General features: G+C 39.8%; 1 protein-coding gene across 1 annotated transcript in view; it reads right to left on the bottom strand.

Moving 5' to 3' along the window:
- LOC122812852 (microfibril-associated glycoprotein 4-like) overlaps positions 1-19249 on the bottom strand; it is a 75555-nt gene extending 56306 nt beyond the window's left edge. Inside the window, exons 1-2 of the mRNA XM_044084893.1 lie at positions 18687-19249; positions 3936-4095 (exon numbers count right to left, since the gene is read on the bottom strand). Of these exons, the coding sequence (XP_043940828.1) occupies positions 3936-4095; positions 18687-18692 (166 nt within the window). The 5' untranslated portion in view covers positions 18693-19249. The remainder of the gene's footprint in view (positions 1-3935; positions 4096-18686) is intronic.
- Positions 19250-20196: the final 947 nt, after the last annotated feature.

Here is a 20196-nt window from a genome sequence, read left to right as displayed (position 1 = left end):
TTGGGCCAACATGTTCAGTAGCACAACAAGACATTATTCTTAATTCAGACTGTACATCTTTAGAACCATATCAGCTTTAATACTTAAAATTTTGCTGCTTTCATGTCAAAACGTGTACCCCTAGATAAATTTACATTATCCATCACTAGAGTCAGATGCAGTCGTGCAGTGGTTAGCGTTGTTGCCTCACAGCAACAGCTTCTTAGGCTTGATTCTTGACTGAAACACCTTGTGTGCAGAGTCTGCATGTCCTCCCTGTGGTCAAGTGAGTTTTAAAGACATGCATTAGGTGCAGATGCAGTCATGCAGTGGTTAGCATTGTTGCCTCACAGCAACAGCTTCTTAGGCTTGATTCTTGACTGAAACACCTTGTGTGCAGAGTCTGCATGTCCTCCCTGTGGTCAAGTGAGTTTTAAAGGCATGCATTAGGTGCGTGTGTGTTATGTGTGTGCACCATCTGTGAAGGTTGTGTGCCAGGCTGGCAAGTTGACATGGAAAAACTCCACTGCAATCAATCTGCCACTGTAAACACTCCACTGCCAATAAATCTGCAGACCAGTGATCCGTTGTGGTGACCCCTAACGGGAGAAGCTGAAAGACATTGCATGACTTATCACTAGTTCCCCAAGTTCACAGTATTGTGTTTTTATTTGCTGACACAGGTCTACAAGTACACAATAAAACAGATAAATAAACGTGGCCACAGATGTGACTGTAGTGTCATAAGGAACTAATCATTAAAGTTTAAAGAAAAGGATTGCAGGTTGCTAGGATTACTACATGTTAAAACACTGGTGGAGAAGGGATACAGACAACTCCATAGCAGTGCATGGGCAGTAATGTGAATGAGGTTTTAGATAAAAGCAGCCATTTTGAAACAGAATTCACGGAATTAAAAAAGGAGTTTTTTTGCATGGGTGATTGTAAGGCAATCCACACCATCAAGTAGGTGTCTACCTATGTAGTCCCACAATTAATATAATAAACCTCAGTATTGTTGCACCCAAGAAAAGGAAATTCCTCCATGCAGTATAGGTTCATAGGAAGGTAATAGGCTATTGGCCCTAGGGCCTATATAAGCCTAGCCAAACGGTACCTTGGCTTTTACATAGTTTAATTATTCATACCTTTCAACACTGCTGCATTAGTTGGACTTGTGTCTGCTGTTACTACAACGATTTGAACATACGTTTATGAAGTTTTACCAAGTTTTTTTTTTTGCAAATTTTTTGTTAACAACTGAATCATAGCCTTACTTAAGAAGAGTTCATAGTAACCATAAGGATGTACATTCTCATGTTTGACAGAAGACATTTGAATTCTGCAGGCCATCACTTCCATGTGCCAGTACATACTGCAGATTTAGAACATTGCCTGTTGGGCTCTTCCAGCAAATGTAAGGAAGCAATAAGGCATAACAGGACACAAAGAAAAAAAAATCTAATGCATGTTCAGAAGGGTGATATTCAGTGGAAGGCAGCATAACATACCTATTAATCATGCATTACAACTGTATAGCACATATCACTGGAGTGTCTTACTGTGTTTATAAGCCTGCTGTGACTACTGTTGAATTAGCTTCCATCAGAGCATTATGAAAGATTTCTAATGCATAGTTAACATCTAATCAGACTGCTGAAAAACACCTTCCAATTTCTTAAAACTGACTGCTTTCTTTACTATGGGAAACTATGAAGATACAAGCCTCAAAGTTTGATGCCAATGAAAAGAAATCAATGCTAACAACTGGTTCTCAGAAACAATGTTAGTGTTGATATTCCTTTTTACCACATTATTATTACCTGAGTTTGCAGACAATATCAAGAAAAAGCTGTAGATGAATAAGAAGGAAACTCAAAAAGAGCTGACTCCCTGGTCAGCCTCAGTAAGAAGCTGAGATCCCTCATAAAATCCTCCAAAGCTAGTTCCGAAAATAAAATCGCCACTGACTCTAAAGACAACCACAAAGCATTCTATATCTATGTCAAGAATCTCAATGGCAACACTCAGATCTGCTCTGAGTTACAGCACAGTGGCACTAAATATACAGAACCAACTGATATTGCCAACATCCTGGCAGAACCCCCCTCTCATCCCTAACTTTACCCCTCTCATCCCCTAAAGGCCCATCTCTCTATATAATAATGCAAAGTTCCTGTAATCACGGCTGCACAGGTAAAAAAAAACACTCTCCAAAGCCAAGAACACAGCATCCATGGGACCTGACAACATCCCAGGCTGCGTTCTATATGAACTACAGAACTAACTGGCACCCCACCTAAGTACCATGTTCAATCATAGCCTCACCTCAGGCTTTATGCCCACTGAATGGCACACAGCAATGGTTATCCCACTCCACAAAGGGGGAGCCACCATGGACCCTGGAAACTACCACCCCATTAGTCTGATGAGTCTAGTCTGCAAGGCTATTGAATGTATCATCATGGAACCTATAAACAATGAGATTGGTAATCTCCAAACTCTGGACCCTACCCAGTTCGGGTTTGTAAAAGGCAGATCATGTCTCCTAAACCACTCTGGACCCTACCCAGTTCGGGTTTGTAAAAGGCAGATCATGTCTCCTAAACCTGATAGACTTCTTTGAAGCAGTCACCAAAGCCGTAGATGAGGGCAAGGTGGTTCACACAGCCTATCTAGATCTCACCAAGGCTTATGACACCATCCCCCACTCTGGAATTATAGATAAACCCACTAAACTAGGTATAAATCCCTATGTCAAAAGATGGGTTGCCAACTGGCTCACTGACAGAACCCACATTGTGAAAGTAGCAGACTCCAAATCCAACTTCAGACCAGTGACAAGTACCACAGGGTTCAGTCCTGGGTCCTCTCCTGTTTCGTATCTACTTCTCTGAAGTACAGGCCAACACAGAAGGTCTTTGGCTAATGAAGTCCACAGAGGACTGCAAACTAGGAGCCATAATCAAAACTCCAAAAGAGGTGGACATCCTACAAAAGTGCTTCGCTGAGACAGATGCCTGGTGTCAAAGTCATGGCCTCAAGTTCAATGTCAAAGTGCATGGTCATCACTTTTGGTAAAAGCTCTGTACCCATGAACTACCACATAGGCGGTAGTCTACTTAACACCTAAAGTGTGATGAGACCTTGGGACACAGGTGGACAGTAGTCTCTCCTTTGATAAATCACATCGCCACAGTAGTCAGGAAATCCTTCTACGTGGCACACCTCATCACGAAAGGTTTCTCATCCAGGAAAAAAAAAAAAAAAAGGAGGTCCTTGTTCCCCTCTACTAGTCACTCATTAGACCCATTATAGAGTACAATGCCCCTTTTTGTATGTACCTCACAAGACATCTACAACAATTGGAAATGCCGCATAAATACCTCACAAAGAGGATTACTGGCCTCAAACAGATGCCCTACACAGACAGTCTCAAATAATTGCAGCTTTACTCCGTCGCATATCGCCTACTCAGAGGCGACCTCTACCTAACACACAAAGCTATGTCAAACCCAGAGCTTTTTGACATGCTCCACTTAAAGAAATTCCAGTCCCTCCAAGCTACACGGACCTAAACCTTGGCACCACAATAAACAGAACATGCTGGAGGGATAGATTCCTGTCCCAGAGACTTCCCATACTCTGGAACAGACTACCTATCTATATCAAACAAAGCTCCTCATTAGCACTCTTCAAGAAAAACCTTGATGATTGGATGGGAGATAGGAAATTCACCCCAGGGATCACTTCTGTGGCTCTGCTCAACAGTGGCACAGGGTGGCAAAAGCAAAGGTAGCTTTTGGCTAGGCTTATATAGGTCCTAGGGCCAACAGCCTAGTACCTACCTATGAATCTATGTAAAAGAAGAAATAATCCAGCTAGCCAAAGAAGATATGGTTAGTGACATTTTAAATACACAGCTGTTTCAACATAATAAAAAATGATCCACTTACTTGGTTGCATGATGTTCAAAGGGGAAGATGGGTGATAAACCAGCAGCTCTGGCAAATCAGTTAACAGAGATTTAGAAGTTTTGTTTGCTTCAAGGGATGCAGATGAGCATACAAAGCCATTTTCAGTGAAGATAAGTACTGATAAAACCTTGATAATGACCTGAAGAATGCAAAATAATATACATTTTGTGAAGAAATGAATATGTACAGTTGACTTGTACAATATCATATACAATTAATATGTACAGTTGACTTGTACAATCTGCATCTCAAAAGTGCTTTTTTTGATGGTGCTACAACAATGTAAAGTAAGTGCCTATATAGCTACAGAACCTTCTGGAGTCTCTATATGAAATCACATTTTAAACAAGTCATAGACATTACTCATATTTTTTTCATACCACTGGTTCAAGAAATAGTGTAATATTAGTGACACAATGTAGCCTATCACATGTGCTTTTTTACTGATGAAAAATAATCTTTTTAGCTTAGTTAGTCCATTTAAAAATACAAAATGTCGCTATTGTGCTGACATCTGAGCAACACATTTAAAATGTTGGAAGTGTAATTGCACTGATGAGTAGATAATCACACACCTCAGAAATATCAAGTTAAATGAATGTTTCACAAAGGATAGTGATACTGAGGCAATAAAACCTGATCCAATTGTTTTTGTTATGAGTCAGGATTATTTACTGAGATTTATAGAGGTCCAGGTAATGTACCTTATAAATCAAACCAAAATGCTTTATTAATAATATGCAGCATATCCTTAGAGTTCTCTTCATTCATCTTAACCTTACCCCTGTCCCTGCACTTAACCTTTGATCTCCCAGATCTCTTATCTAACATTCCATTCTGATTCCCTCAGTTGCATCTCCATATCACTGTAACTTGGGCCTCATTTATTTATTTAGTTGTTTAATTAACATTTGTTAACTGGGAAAGTCTGACTTGGAACAAAGCCAATTTTCAGCAGTGGCCTGGGGAGAAACACTCTAGATGCAGGTCTTTGAACATGGGAGGAAACTGGAGCACCAGGAGGAAACCCACACGAATGCAGGGAGGACATGCAGACTCTGCACAGAAAGCACTCCAGCCGGGAATCAAACTGGAGAACCTCTTGCTGTGAGGCAACAATCCTACCGCTGCACCACTGCCCTGTCCACTAATTTACATTCTGTCCCCCCCTCCATCAGTTACATCTCAACTAAGATTCCTAGTTATTCCCCCAGTTCCTCCCCCTAATTAGACTATCTTCCATGGTTATGAATCAAATTAATCACTTCAATGCCTGGATTTTTTTTTTTTTTATATCTATGTGTTGGCTTTGTTTACTGTGAGATCATTGTTGGGCAAGCCACATTTCACCATCATAAGGTGTTTTGTCTTTTCCTTGATGTTGTACAACTGTGGTGTTGGTATATATAAGCAAGGAAGGTGAGAGCAAATCATCACTGGGAGGTGCACAGATTTTGCTCCCCTTGAAAAAAAAAAAATAAAAAAATCAAAGTTCTTTGACCTGCAATTTCAGTGAGTACATCTTTCATTTGTTGTCTGATAAAGTTCCTTAGTGCATGAAAGTGCTTACAACTATTTTGATAATTAAAGTTTGTGTCTTCAGCCCATGGCTCCAGTTAATTACTGAAGTTGGTTTTGAAGACTTGTTCATCTCACTAACCAGTTTTCGTCTACATCTTTCAATGAATTCGACTTAACCAGTGTACTTCCATCAGGTAAACTTTGCTGACTCATACTGCTCATAGGCGTTACTAGGCTAATGAACACAAGGGCCTATTGAAGCCTAACCATGCATCCCAAATCTGACAAGTTCTGATACCCTTAAGTGTAAGCATGGGCCTGGCAGATGAACCATTTACAGATACCTGTGTCCATTAGAGACATAAGTGCCAAACCAGGGATGAATTTCTGGTTTCCCAACCAATTGCCCAAGTTGCACTTGAATTGGGTTAGGGAGGAACTCTGATCACATGGATGGGAAGCCTGTTCCATAGATGTGGTAGGTTTAAGTCTTTAGAAGGAGTTTTTCTGGTGCTGTTTTGTGGATATACAGGAGGTCCATCAGAGTGGGGTCTGGAAATGCCCTGTATTCCAGGCATAGATCTCCCCTCAAAAGCATGTAGGAGACAGGACACAGGGACAGGGCCTTGAGGTGGTCTACATAGGACATTTTACTTATGCCCTGTATTCCTTTAGTGAGGAACCTCTGAAGACGTTCCAATTGGAGCTCAGTTTTGAAAAACTTGCTGTCAGCGTAAGTAACCACTTACACTAAGAGCTGGTCTTTTGGAACCTGCCCCTGGTGTAAACCTGTTTATAGCTAGGCCTTACAGTGAAGTAAGTTACTTAACACTGAAAGCAACTGTTTTGGAATCCGGCCCATAGTGGTTTCATTATAAAAACCACTATGGGTGGCAGGACTGCTGAATTTCAACATTATTACATGTCATCCATTACTTATATTCTAACAAGGCATAATATTCATATATGCTTCTTCATTACTTGCTTCAGATACTTATTATTACAGTTTCAACATTTATTTAATTTTTCATACCTTGCCTGCATGTATCAACCAACAGCAGCTTAGCAATTTGCCTTATAATATGTTTAAATGTGCATGCTGTTCCTGACTGTAAGGACAGTGATGCAGAGGTTAGCATTTCTGCCTCCACAGTGCTTGGTAGTCTGTTTTGCTTCTCTTTTGTGGCACCTTCTGCATGTGGTCTCCCTGACTGCCAGGATTTTTTATTTCTGTAGGGTGCACACTTTCCACTCAGACCAGAATACATGCTGTAGGTGAACGTGTGAGTGTGTGAGTGTATCCTTTTGATATACGGACATCCTATCCAGCAGGTCAGAGTTAGTATCACTGGATTATGTTGTGTGACTCACTGCCAGGTCATACTTTGTCTCCCATGCAGTCCTGAATTACAGTAAAATATGCTTTAAATTCTTGAGATATCATTCATTCTCTGTACTAGTAAAATCTGCCCATTACAGAAAATTGCCCTGTATAGATACCATGATGCATCCTCTTTGAAACTGCAGTATGGACGGGGGCTTCAGAGATAAAAAATGACTTCAAAAAGTTTAAATAAATAGCGTACATGTATCCTCTAATGCCAACATGTTGTTGTTTGAGGTTTAGCAGGACAGTTGTCCACAGCTGATATTATTGGTAGGGAATATTCCAAATGGGGAAGCATGACCCCACCAACAGTGATTCTCTGGCCTGCCTAGTCAATAGACAAAATAGGCATAATATTTTGCAGTGGGTAGAAAGGTTTTGGCTTTGTTTACTGATTTTTTTTTACGCTGAAAGAAGAAGGACAAAGTGTAACCAGAATGTTTTGGAGCCTAGACCAATTTTCTTATCATACCAAAATGCTCTCTGATTAAGTATCTTACTCAATGTCACACTGAAAGTAAATGAAAGCTGTGGGAATCAAACCCTGGACTACACAAATCAGTTCATTAATAGCTCATAGATTTTTAGGTTCATAGTTAAGTTCTAGGCTGGCTGCCCCTGCTGGACATTTTAAACCTAGCCAGTTTCCCTGTTTGGTACTTGAATTAACCTATCCCATTTGATTTTACATTGACCTTACCCATCCCATGATCGATAACTATATATATTACCCCTAGTGAAGGGATCCCATGTACTGGATAAAGCATTTATGAGTTACATTGGTCAATTAGTGGTATATGGGGCAGTTCTGGGGTAAATTTTCTCTTCCTCATCCATAGAGGAAAGTTGTGATTAAATATGGATAGGGATTAGCTTTGTTTTAAGTGGATGGGTACCATCAAACCTTTGAGTTAACTTCTACACAAAAATTAACCAAGTCAGCTGAAACAGGAATAGAATACATAGCTTTCTGACTTTGGAGCACCAAAGGCCAGAATGCGACCCTTTGAGTCACTGATACTGCTGAGCTGCTTTACCCAATAGCCAATGGAGCCAAGTCCACAGTGCATAATGTGTGCATGTATAATCGTGTTTTGTGTGTGTGTGTGTGTGTGTGTGTGTGTGTGTGTGTGTGTGCACACCCTCAGGTGCATACGAACAGTGTATTTATTAGTGGGTCCATCAGTGTCTGTGCATGAACAGCTATTGTGAGTGTTACTGTGTGTGTTCTATGTGTGCAATATCATCCTTTGCCATTTTCTTTCCAACATACAAAAAGAAGACCTTCTCTCTTTTTGCTGCTAATATTTTCTGAATCTAAACCTTCGCCTTCCTGATGTATTTCATTGTCATCTGTACAGCCTTCATAGGTCCCCTCCCTGTGATCACTCTTGTAAATACATTCTCTGGGTGAAGATAGGTGAAGGCTGCCAGCCTAGCCAGATAGAATTATTTCTGTCATTTGTAAATAATTTAACTGTCATTTGTAAATATTAATATAAGCTAAAGGCTTATTCTCTTAAATGGGAAAAAATGTTGGTAAATGTTAAACTTAAAAAATGTAACAGTACACTCTGTTGTAAGTAAGCTAAGTCAAGCACTTCATATATCTGATATGTCTGCATGAAGGAATTCTGCCTATTGTTTTGAGGCTAGAGTTAATGGCTAGAATTTGCATGTATAAATGTCCTTTATTGCTCTAGTTTGACCAGGTGTAAGGAATGTAAGTGTAGTTTTGGTTAGCCTGGGAACACAGAGAAGTGTGAAGAATAATGTCATGTAAAGCAGCTCTGTGTTATCAATTTAAAGAGAAAGAATCAGAGAGCTCAGAGAATTTGTCTTGAAGACATCTAACATCATCCCGTCTTGCTCTTTATGTAAGTTTATTTAGAACTGTGTTTTCTCTTAGAAATACCTAGGAATTAGACCAAGTGTTTTTCTGTGATGTCAGAACTGTGCTACGGTATTATTTTAAGTTTTTCTCTGTGATCTCTGAACTCTTGACTGACACTGTGTAGTCTTGTGTTTTTATTATTAAATATTTTTAAACCTTTCAACTGTGGCTGTTTTGTTTAGAGATAATTTAAGCTCTAAGAGTACATAGCATGTATATAGTGATACTGTACCAAGTCACTCTAATAAGCCTTGACTGTTAGATCACACTTACCATTTGGATAATAATATTGCACAGTAATAATTGGATACCCTGTTAAGGGCCTTTGAGTAACTGATAAATATTAGTGGGTGGTGATAGCTGGTACTACCTTTTAGACTGGGCAGAAAAGAGGCACAGCTGGAGAACCTGTGCCAGCCTTTCCCAGGAGTGTCTGCGTGGTTGTATAAACTCTTATCTCAAAGTGTGTGCGTGTCAGCTACTTGGGCAGGGACATAAAGCACTGGTTGGACAGAGGTTTTAGCTTGTCCACTAGGCTGAGATCTGGACCCTATAGTTGTGCCACTGAGGAGTCTTATCGGGGACCTGGAGAGAAAGGGAGCGACCAGCCCCGGCCTGACTGTGATCTGTGTGCTGTTAAGGGAAATTGTACTTTACTGCATGTCTCTGTTATCCTTTTCCCTATATGGATGCCCCTCACTAGTGTTAGTGGTAAGGACTGAGGCTTCTTGATAGCTGGGCCAGTGCACGGGCGTCACAGTCTGCATTTCATTTCCTTTCCCCATATGGTTGTTGCTTCCATAATAAGCCAAACTTTTTTAATTTTTGCCTTGGCAACCCTTTTATTATGCTTTTCTCCATACCTCCCCAGTTTCTACTTTGTAAGATTTCCCATAACTTTTCATCACAACTGATCTCATATCATTTTCTCAGCTTTTTGTAAAATAATTCTGTATTCCGTTATAATCTACTCTCCTGTAATTTCAGACCTTTGCTTTTATGTTTTTTTGTCTCCTTCTCAATAGCTAATGTGAAACATACTGTAGTTTGGTTACTATCAGGTAGGTAGTAGAACCCTGATTTGATAATCTTTCATCTCCTCCCTTCAATAGAGAACGAGACCAGTCTTTTTGCTGCTTATCTTTGTCTATTAAAACGTTCCATGTGCACAACAGTCTGTTGTGTCTGTCTGTTTGATAAAAATGGTTAATCAGAGTGAGACCATGGAGCTCATCCACATGCAAGTCACCATAGATAAGATCCCTCACCACATCATGGCTAGATACATGTCCCTCACCACATCATGGCTAGATACACGTCACCATCTATGCCCCCAGAGTCTCATAACTCACATCACCATACAACCAAATACCCTATTCATGGGTGATGTTAACCACCCCTCTATAGACTTGAAAACGTATACTGTTAAAACTCACAGGCACAATGCTTCCTGGACTGGAACAGATGGCGTATTCTCCAACAAAAGATCAAACATTCTGGATCTGGTGCTCACCAGCACAGATGAATGTTGCAACACTCCTTTCTCCTCATGTCACATCCTCACCACTGGGGCCAGATCACAAAGCTGACTCATTTAAAGTAAAAATCAACCAAGAAACCCCAACTAAATGAAAAACAGAAACTATTCAAAGGAAAAATACATCCTATTAAGTGACAGTTTGTCAAAATCCAAGGGTCCCCTAATCACAAGATACAGCTACCTATACATAATTATTTATACAATCCCTAGGGTCCCCTAATCCCAAGATACAGCTATCTATGCATAATTATTTATACAATCCCTATACAAACATGTGAATGGCTGTACAGAGCCTGCTGTACCTACCAGAAATAAATCCAAAACAAAAACAAACCAACTGGTAGAATCCTCACTAAAATAGAATAGGTAATAAAACAAAAGAAAAGAAGAAATTTCATGGTTAAAATGAGGAAGAGCAACTCCCTTAAAAACAATTAAACAAGAAACTAAGAAGTCTAGTTAAGTCCAACATGGCCAAGTACGAGGTCAGGATAGCCTTGCAAGCTAATGACAATCACACTTCTTCAGCTATGTCCAGAACCTTAAAGATAAGCAGCAGTGTGCTGAACTGCTGGTGAATGGTACCACCTTCATCTAATAACTCGAAGTTCATACGACCTGAATTTTTGGCCAAGAAATTAATGGTTTAAAATCAGTAAGCTAAAACAGATTAAACACACTCTCACTATATTCTCTTTCATGCAGGCTCCTCCATTTCTAATCCAAGAAAATACTGGTTTACAGTCAATAAGCTAAAAAATAATAGATTAAGCACATTCTCTTTCATACAGGCTCCTTCAGTGGGTTCTAGATCTTTTCTTCTAGCCATGAAAGACCGCTCCCTGCATGATACCGCTCCCTGCATGATATTTTACAGGTGCACAAATCAAATAACGCAATAAGTATCTGTACAAAAGATCTTAAACCTTCACTGTTACATGAAAAGAACATGCTTGCTAAATATAGTCCAGCCCAAGAAATCACCTATTATGGAATACATTTCTATTGTGTGCTAAGCAATGTGAATCACTGGCACCATTCAGAAATGTTCTGGATAATTGGAGGGGCAATTATACAGTCACCCCTGGGGTACATAGGGTAGCACTGCAAACTGTGGAACTTAACTCATCCAGTGTTTACTGGGCTTACATGGATAGGTTTCTCAAGGACATTTTGGACTGCTTGCCTCGAATATACCTGTCAGCCTAGTACATATAGCAAGTGCATAGCAAACGTCCATTATGCATAAATCTACAGTATATACATGGGCAAAATCAGTGTGAATGAATGATTTTATTTCTATAGGGTCATCCAGTGGGTGCGTATTTAATCATAAACAACGGCAAAGTAACGTATCAAGCAGGAAAACTAACTACAATAACAGTATTACCATGCTTCAAAGAAGCCTATGTACTACTTGAGATGAAATAGATTGTCCCTTTAGCTAAAGGTAGTTGGTAACTTTCTAATTTAAAATCCCAAGACCAGCAGAAGCAAGTATCACACTATTCAAATACTTCAAATGTACACACTTCCTACTATTCTATGATGAAGTCTCAAAGTTTAAATATAACTCTTAGCTACCCAAAAGAAGTTCAACTCCCACCCAGAAAACTATAAATCTGTCAATCCCTACCAAAACTATCCCTACCAAACTAAACAAAATGAGAAGGGTATGAGCAAACCAGCACCTGGTGGCCCACATACATAAATAAACTCTATAATACAAGGAAAAGGCTCATGAGAATTTACAGCAAAACTAAGGACCCACAAGTCAAGCAAACATCAAAAGGATATCCTAGGTACTGAAAATATCAAAACAAAGGCCTCCAATGAACTTAAGATTGGCATCAGAAACTAACAAAAATGTACAATTCTTTTTTACTTACATCAGGAAATTATGAAGCAATACTAAACCTTGTTCTGAATTTATTCATAATGGGACTATTACTCTGATCCAGTGAATATGGCAACTCTTCCTCGAAATTTGTGATCATCATCAGAAACCATCCCAAAAGCTAAGATATATAATTTTGGGTAAATTACTGTGCTGTCTCTGAAACAGGGTGGTAGAATTCTTGGAGCACCCTATCTACCTAGTGGATAGATAGATTAGATAAAATAGATTATATAAAACAGACTAGATGGATCAATGAATACACACAAAGTTTACAAAACATGAAAGGGAAAATGTCTTTCAACATAAGACCAGGCCAAGGGCTTGGGATAAGTGATGAAAGAGCAGGAATGCATAGGAGCAAGGTACACCAGCAAAAACCTGTACTACGTTTATCAACTGGAGTTGAACTGAAATTCACTATGCTACTTAGAATTAGCTTCCCTAGTTGATTTTAACAACTGGCTTAGTTTCTGGTGTCACGCCAGTGAGAATCCAGTATCTATCAACATGGGAGGACATTGACCATGTTGCTTTGCCAAGATTAGTCTGCACCTGTCTGCTCTGGGCTTTCAGATATTGGCTAAAACTTTATCCACCCCTTAGAACATTTTTAAGGCAATGTCAAAACAATAAAAGTACCTAAAACCAATCAGAGCAACCTTAAGGTGTTACTGCCGAATGCTAGGAACCTATACAAGAAACTTCAAGCACTACAAGCTTTCTTCACTCTGCAGAATGCAGACATCTGTGTGTTGTCAATGAGACTTCTTTTACAGCTGCAAAAAGTACTCTGGCAGTGGAAGGCTACAGTGCCTTCCACACATTTAGACTAGCAGCAGCAGAGACTGGGGCTAAAGGTGTTGGTGTCTCGTTCTACATTAGCAACAAATACAACTCCAGGTTCATTAAACAGGATGATGTCCTGGAGTTCATTAATGCCCATAGACAAGATTTCTTAACATGTCCTAGGCAGCTACAGAATGCCCTCTATGACTCACAAAGCTCACTACTCTTACCTAGACTTACTAGACATAGCCACCAGCCAGCCAAATACTCTATTCATTGACGACTTTAAATACCGCTCTACAGACTGGGAAACATAACACTGCTCTAACTCACATGCACAGTGTTTCCTGGACTTTATATCAATACAAACACCCTGGACAAGACTGTCTGGATGAAGCATGCACTATCAAACATATCGGACATATTATTCACCAACACAGGAGAGCATTGCAACCCCCCCACCCCCATGTCACATATTCATTGCTGAGGTCAGAACAGAAATCTGTCTCCATGGAAATAAAAATCAACCTGGAAAGCCCAACTAAATCTTTAACAATTAGGAACTAGTCTAAAGCAGACTACATCTGGATACAAAATCGTACTCTGCATAACCCTCGGTTTGCAGAAACTGTTACTAGTAATATTAATATAACTTCCAGTATTTATTTAATCTATCAATGAACTGTAAAGTACCTCATATATCATGTTGTAAGATGACTTATATAATCCTATATACTCATCCTTCTTAGTATTGTACTTCTTCTAGACTCCTTTTTTGTATTTTAATTTCCTCCTACTGTATTTGTTATACATCTGTATATGATATTTTATGTTATGTTTGGAGCTTTTCTACCCGGGCCTCTACTGAAAATGGAATATATCCAGTTAGACTAGCCCGGTCAACAAATGTAAAATAAATAAATAAATCATATTAAGTGACAAGTTTATCAAAATTCCCAACTTCACCAAACCCTGAAAACAGTTACCTATGCAGAATTATTTCCAGTAACCCTGTACAAACATGTAAATGGCTATACTGAGGCTGCTGTACCTACCAGCAATAAACCCAGATCTAACACCAGAAACAAACCCTACTAATGGAATCCTTACCATAACAGGGTATATAACAAAAAAGTGATGTTCAGAATAGAAAGGAAGCTATAACAGAGACAAGAGCTCTCCGATTCAATTAAACAAGAAATTAAAGAGGTCTAAATAAAGTACAACAAGATGACTTACATGGTCAGGATAGCCTCTCAGGATAAAAACAATCATAATGCCTTCTTCAGCTATGCCAGGAACTTTCATGGTACCCCTTTGCAGTGTGCAGAACTGGTGGCAAATGTCACAACCTTCACGGACCAGGGTAACATAAGAAAGCTACTGGCTGATTAAATTTAGCTATGACATCACCTCTCACCCTGCCACTACCTCATGTGAAATCCCCTCTGGCATATCCCCCAACTACAGCAGAGAGCAAGTCCTGGTACAAATTTAATCTCTGGTTACATCTTAAATAGCATAAAACAAGACCGAAGAGAACCACCTGAGGCACTCTTTAGCTACAGCCTCAAAACAGGTTATGTGCCAGGTAAATGAATATCTGCAATGGTCATCCGTCTTTACAAGGGTGGACTATCAACTGATCCCAGGATGTCCAGTCCCATCAGTCTGACAATTGTGATATGCAAAGCCATGGAATTAATTACCATTGAAGTTGACAACCTACAGACACTGGCCTCAGCCCAGTTCCCTTTTGCTAAAAAGTCTTGCCTACTCAGCCTAATACACTTCTTTGACAGATCACCAAGGTTATGGGTAAGGGCAAAATGGTGCATAACACTTACCTTGACGTGGCCAAGGCATGCTATACAATATGCCACTTAGGTATTGTTGACAAACTCTCAAAAACTAGGCATAAATCCTTTCATAACCTACTGGATTTCAGGCTGACTCATAAAAAGGACTCAGTAAGTCAGGCTTGGTGAGACCATATCCACCTGGAGACCAGTCACCAGTACAGTGTAGGGCCCACTCCTGTTTGGCATCTACTTATCAGAAGTCAAGGGTCTTTGGCTTACCAAGTTTGCAGATGACTGTAGATTGGGAGCTATCATAGATCCCCCCAGGACAGTAACATGTTACAACAGGCTAACTCAAACAATTTATTAGTGCCACAGCAATGGATTAAACCCCAATGGGGAAAAAATGTGTCATAGTGCCCTTTGAGGAAACTATCAGACCAAGTTAATTACTCCATCAATAAAACAATACAACACTCCACTACTAGGGCATTGTTGATAAGCTCCCTGCACTATGTATAAAACCCTAGAAACCTCATTGGATTGCAGGCTAGCTCAATGACAGGAGGACCCAAGAATTCAGGATCAGTGAGACCACCTCCACCAAGAGACTGGTAACCAGTGGAGTACTCCAGGGGTCTGCAGTGTGCCTGCTCCTGTGTGGCATTTACTTCTCAGAAGTCAAAGCCAACATTGAAGATCTGTGTCTCACCACGTTTGAAGAAGACTGTAAATTGGGAGCTATTACAGATTTCCCAAAGACACCAACATCTTGCAGGTGGGTTTAACACAGGCAAATGAGTGGTGCCAAAGTCATGGCCTAAAACTCATGCCCAAAACTGCATTAAAATGCCCTTTTGGAATCTGTCAGGCCAAGTTAATTACTCCATCAATAAAACACTCCTAATAGTTGACCCAGTAAGGGATATGGGAACATATGACAGCAATCAGAGGTTGCCAGTAAGTAAATTAATCCCCAACTAATATATCCCCACATGACCCTTTGCTACCTCTTTACTAACATACCCCACCATATAGGTGCCCCACCATATAGGTGCCCAATGAACTCTGGGACAAAAATTGGGTTGAGTTGCACATCTAAGCTTGTAAGTGTGCATTATCCAATCTCACCCACATTGCAGCAACCATGTCTACAGGAGTGCCATTAATGGCACTGAGTCACTCCCTGAATGCCTGTCACAAATATTATTAATAAACTAACAGTAATATAAACACTTTTGAAAACAGGGCCAAAGTGCCACCTGCTAAAAAATAAAATGTAACATCCACACTTCTGTGGATGCATCCCCTCACCACAACAGCTGGAAAATATTATTCTAAAAGTTCATGGGTTTATTTAATACCTCTCAACCATAGCTCTTAACCAATCAGGGGCCAATCTTGATAAAATCAGCAACAATCAGGATGCTTTTAAAATATTAGTGTTATTAACCTTAGACATTGATGGAATAGGAGAATGTGAATTAATATACATTTTTGAATGATAAATATGATTATTATCATTGTTATTAAGTGTAATTCACAACCTTTTCTCAAAATGTCACCAGTTTTCTGAAGGTTTAAGATGGAGACAGCAAAGATTTGAGTCAAATTCAGGAATGTCCCTGAAAATCAGGCAGCTGAAAGGTCAGTAATAATTTCATTCATCCTGTAACTCCTGAAGATCAGACTTTTTAACAGCATACGTAAAATGTATTGTATAATTTAGTATACGAGTGAACAGATACCATGGCATTCATTGACAGCTTATCTGTTGATGACACCATGCCAGCATCACTGTCAATCAACAGTGGAATCCCCAAACCTATGCAAAACTTCTTTGGGGTTATTGCACTATACAATAACCTACTTGCCTACCATGTGATAGTGATAAACCATAGCTAAATTAAGATTTGAGTGTGTTGTAAAATTTCCATAAAGGATTAAATGCCTGACTATCATAGCCAGAACGGTCAGTGCAGCATCAAACTGCTGCTGGTCCATTGTGCCAGCCCCACTGATAGCACAGCTCAGGTATAGTGAGCCCAATCTTGAATATCACTAATATGTAAATTTATTATAGCTAGTTAATAAGCAAATGCTCATCTAGGCTGTATAAAAAGGGATTCTAAAATGTGGAGGTGCACCTCAAGAACACATTTGCACTGCCTGTAAAGCACAAGTAGCATCCTTGCCACATTCAATATAAACAGAGACAGCTGGATGGGCAGCATCAACTTCTCCCCTGGTTGATCTTGTGTTGTTGCCCTTGTGGTTGATCTTGTGTTGTTGCCCTTGAGGCTATTAGGAAACATTCTGAATATTGTTTATTGGCTTTGATCGTAATGCTCTGTGGACTGACTGCCTGGCACTTGCCCATGAAACTTACTTATGCTCAACTTTGAAATAGTAACAGTAGCAAAAATAAACAAAAATTGAAGTCACCACCAACAAAGACTTTTGAAGTGTAAAACAAACTCCATGTGTGAGAGAGAACTAGCACACTGTCATATACTCAGTTTACAAACAGAGAACTGAAGTAAAAATAAACAGAGCTGGAAATGTACCCACGATGACTAACAGCTACCAACTCAATCCATATGAAAAGTTTCAAAACTGGTGAATTGATGAAAAGATTAATACTATTATAAATTATACTAAGAATACAAAGCATTACAAAGTGTAAGTACTCTATACCAGTAAATAATGACACAAAACAGAAGTTCTACTTATTTCTTGCTCAACATCTACACAATACATGAGCAGAAAACAGTAATTCATTACAGAGTAGCAAACTAGCAAAAGAAAAAAAAATACTCTTACTTATAATATCCAGCATGTATCCCCCTTTTGGGGAGAATGACATCCCCACAAATTATCACACTGATAAGGCACCAAGCACACAGTCATGAGGGACTTGGGAACCCAGGCTGATAGCAAACTGGCCACCATATTGCCTCCGTTGTACTGAAAGCTTTCTACATGGCCTGCCTCATTAGTAAGGGTATCTCATGCAGGGACAAGGTGGTCATAACATCCCTATATTTTTGCCTTATAAGACCGATTATTGAATACAATGCCCCTTTCGGCATGTACCTCACAAAGCACATGCAGCAGCTGGAGACACCACAGAGATTCCTCATCCAGAGAATCCAGGGCCTCAAACATCTACCCTACACAGATAGGCTAAAAGCACTGTCCCTCTACTCAGGCACCTACAGACTCCTCAAAGGTGGCCTCTGTCTGGTATACAAAACAATCTCAGACCCCCCCCCCCCGATACGACTGCTGCATATCCACAAGTCAAGCTCCACTTGAGTAACCCACACGTGAGACCTCAACCTGGTCTGTGACATCAATAGGACTTGTTGGTGGGACAGATTTGTGTCCCAGAGACTCCCCCTTTTGTGGAATAGACTCCCTCTCCATGTAAAGCAAAGTACTTCATTAAATCTTTTTAAACGCACACTGGATTGGGAACAGAATATACACCCCTAGGATTCCACCTATGTCCCTGCTTAACAGTAGCATAGGGTGCTGACTTGTTGGAACATGGGCTAAATTCTTGGCTAGGCTTGTAAGGGCCTCAGGGCCAATAGCCTAGTAACTTCCTATGATGTATTTGATACGAACATTTCTACTAAAGTGTCATGAAGACATCATTTTCTGCATAGATGATTTATTTTTCAAAAGCACCCCCCCCCCAGAAAAATGCAGTACTGGTGCAACACAGCAAAACATGATCATTATCAGTAATACATGCTTCACTGAGACGTGAACTCTGAGGACCCTTTCTCAAAACCCACAAAGTCTAAATAGCACGCTCACTGTCACTAAACACAAAAAGTATACAAAGTAAGTATTATTAAAAAATAAGTGATAAAAAATAACTAAACTTACCTCCATCTTTGCAGTGTGACTCTGATCTGAACCATAAACCAGCAATGAAAAATATCCTGCTTGCAGGCTGCACTCCACTTATAACTGCTGCACTGTTAGCTTTTATATTGAAATTAAAATGCCTTCAAGGCAACTATTGATATGCAAATCTCTCAGACATATGGAGCAACCCTCTAGCCACTGGCTCAATGAGGACATTTTCACCTCTTTACATACCTGCTGTGTGATTCCCTTTCTTACTGAGCAGTTTTGTTTTAACTGAAGCTACAAGAAACTGATAAATTGTAACACACAGCCAAGAGTGGTGAAACTATGATTATAGTAAATCTCCTGAAAACTGCCTTACTGTGGATTTCCCTACGCAGTACCACTTGGGCTGGATAGTATTTTTCTTTCCATCATACAATTAGACTTTGTGAAACTTTTGCTATAATTCTTTTAAATTTTAGTTAATGTCAGACTATTTATTAAATTTTAGTCAAAATGTGGATAATGACATAAATTATAGGAATTGTAAATGGAATTAAATGAGAAGTTGCAAAATAATTTTACAGCTGCCCTTAATCAGTTGAAGCTGCAGAGAGTAGCAGATTCAACTGATAATTTGCAAACTGTTAAGTGTCTTTCATACAGACCAATGAATTATTCCTGTCTTTGATTAGCAGATGGCCTAATATATGACAACAAGAGTATAACTATTCAGCTTTAGTAAGTGAGATACTTGAAAACAAAATATTAATACAAATGCAGTTGTTGACATAGTTAGTTTACATTATAGAGTGACCCTCAGTGTTGAAATAAATTAATTCCCACAGTGTAGTTTACTAAAAACCCGCGGTGGTGGTGCTGCGGTAGCATTGTCGCCTCACAGTAAGACGGTGTCCAGTTCGATTCTCGGCTAGAGCATCTTCTGCGTGGAGCCATGCGTGAATGGGTGTACCTTCGTTGAAGGTTGTGCATCAGGCCTGGCAAGCCGGTATGTAAAGATCAACTGCCAATCATTAGTGGACCGGAGTTCCGCTGTGGCGACCCCTAAAAGCCGAAAGACTCACACACACACACACACACACACACACACACACACACACACACACACACAGTGTAGTTTACTAAAAAAAGGTAAATGTCAGTCAGTGGCATATCCAGGTTTCATTCCTTGCCTGTTAACCTGCTCATATCACTTTGAAAGCCTAAAATGTTATTGATAATTGCCATGCTAATCTAATAATATATGCGTATGTCAGTTTGCAAGCAGTGTCTATTCTTCACAGTACACTTGGCTACTTTATGCTGGCTCTGTGAATGTAAGTCAGAGGTTCATGTGTGAGCAGTGGTTTTGGCAGTGAAGAAGTCAGATGAAAAGGGAAAGGGGAGAGTGAATAACAAACACAGGCTGGCTGACTGCATATGTAAGAAGTTTGTTCAGCTACAGTGCAGACACACAGAGGAGGCTAGCTGTTGCAACAAGGCAGCATGAAGAGATGAAAAAGCACCCAACAAGCATCAGTTT

Source organism: Protopterus annectens, chromosome 10.part0, assembly GCF_019279795.1.
Source record: "Protopterus annectens isolate FY-2018-M chromosome 10.part0, PAN1.0, whole genome shotgun sequence".
In the NCBI taxonomy this organism is placed as follows: domain Eukaryota; kingdom Metazoa; phylum Chordata; order Ceratodontiformes; family Protopteridae; genus Protopterus; species Protopterus annectens.
The sequence above is the reverse complement of the archived record's forward strand: the minus strand, read 5'-3'. Positions and strand labels throughout refer to the sequence as shown.